The sequence below is a fragment of the Sinocyclocheilus grahami genome, unplaced genomic scaffold, assembly GCF_001515645.1.
Source record: "Sinocyclocheilus grahami isolate Dianchi unplaced genomic scaffold, SAMN03320097.WGS_v1.1 scaffold1748.1, whole genome shotgun sequence".
In the NCBI taxonomy this organism is placed as follows: domain Eukaryota; kingdom Metazoa; phylum Chordata; class Actinopteri; order Cypriniformes; family Cyprinidae; genus Sinocyclocheilus; species Sinocyclocheilus grahami.
Window position 1 is genome coordinate 82,427 of NW_015506927.1, and position 1,601 is coordinate 84,027.

A 1,601-nucleotide genomic window follows, 5' to 3' on the forward strand; every position below is an offset into this window, starting at 1 on the left:
GATGATGACATCACTGAATTCAATGAAGAACTGCCTTTAACTGAACATTTAGTGTTTACTATTATCATTTCGCATTTTTTAAAACACAATTTCCCTAATGAATGCTGTACAGTTGCTTTGACACAATCTGTATTGTTAAAAGCGCTATATAAATAAAGGTGACTTGACTTGACTTGCTCAGATGAGTCCACAATGGACGTCGAGTTCTCAGAGCCAAAGATCAAAGGGAGCATCCAGACTTTCACCAGCGACAGACGCAGAAGCAAACATCTGTCATGGCATATGGGTTTATCAGAGCAAACGGCATGAGTGACTGGCATATGTGTGAAGGTACCATTGACATGGAGGCATATACTGAAATTGTCCAGAGACATATACTGCCATCAAGATGACGTCTTTCATGGGAAGTCCATGGTTATTAGATCAAGACAATGTCAGGTCTCGTTCTACATGTGCTACAACAGCGTGGTTTCATAGACACAGATTGAATGTGCTAGATCAGTCCAGATCCGTCTCTTATTGAACATGTGTCAGTCATGAAAAGGAGAATCAGACAACAACAATCACAAACTGCTGAGCAGCTGAAGTCTTCTATCAAGTGAGATTGGACAAAAAATTTTGCATGCAAAACTTTAACAATTACTATCCTCAATTCCCAAACAATTAAACATTGTAATTAAAAGGAAAGTTGATGTGACAGTATTAAACACGCCTCTGTCCCAACTGTTTTGATGTGTGTTGCAGCCATCAAAATCAAAATGTGTTTATATTTACAAAATAAAATTGTTGGCCAGTGATAACAAAGGAATTTTTCTCTTTGTACTTTAGTCAATTATATAAAGGTTAAAGAGAATGAAAAAAATCACAGGTTCTTGATTTTATAGCATTTCACAAAACGTTGGGGTTGTACAACCCTCAGATGTAGCTAATGGGATGTGAACATTTGATTTAGTCATATTGTTTCCAAATGCACAGCTAGGTCACACACACACACACACACACACACTCACTCTCACACTCTCACACTCTCACACTCTCACACTCTCACACTCTCACACTCACCCTCGCTTTTCCAGCAGGCCCTGTAGAGGAAACATGTTCTGTGGATTCCAGTCTGGGTCGACATGCAGCCAGCGCCTCCGTCCCGCAGCAGATGACACGTCCAGCACCGCGTGTGCAGAGAGAGGAGAACTACACATACACACACACACACACACACACACACACACACACACACACACACACACAGGACTCGCCGTCATTTGAACGAATGACTGTTAAATATTGTTTGTACAGGAGAGACTGGCAGGCAGAATTTCCCTCATAACTCACTGCAAATCACAGCATCATTAATATATTTAGACGGAGAAAGATCTTTAAGACTTGTAATACATTAGATCAGGGTTCTGCAGTGTTTTTCTGGAGAGTGCAAAAAACTCATGAAAACTAAAGTAACAGATAGCCACTTACTGATGTACTGCATGTTAAGAATACAGTGCAAATGTGGCACATGTGAGCGGTGCTTTAGCATCTGATCTCCGGCATTGAGTGTTTTTGGTGTGTGTGTGTGTGTGTGTGTGTGTGAGTGAGTGAGTGAGTGA

At 40.8% G+C, this 1,601-nt stretch overlaps 1 protein-coding gene across 1 annotated transcript in view; it reads right to left on the minus strand.

Annotated features, from left to right (window-relative positions):
- The window catches only part of LOC107572417 (atrial natriuretic peptide-converting enzyme-like), a 41,648-nt gene that overhangs the window by 16,287 nt on the left and 23,760 nt on the right, over window positions 1-1,601 (minus strand). Inside the window, exon 13 of the mRNA XM_016258849.1 lies at window positions 1,063-1,191. Coding sequence (XP_016114335.1) covers window positions 1,063-1,191 — 129 coding nt within the window. The remainder of the gene's footprint in view (window positions 1-1,062; window positions 1,192-1,601) is intronic.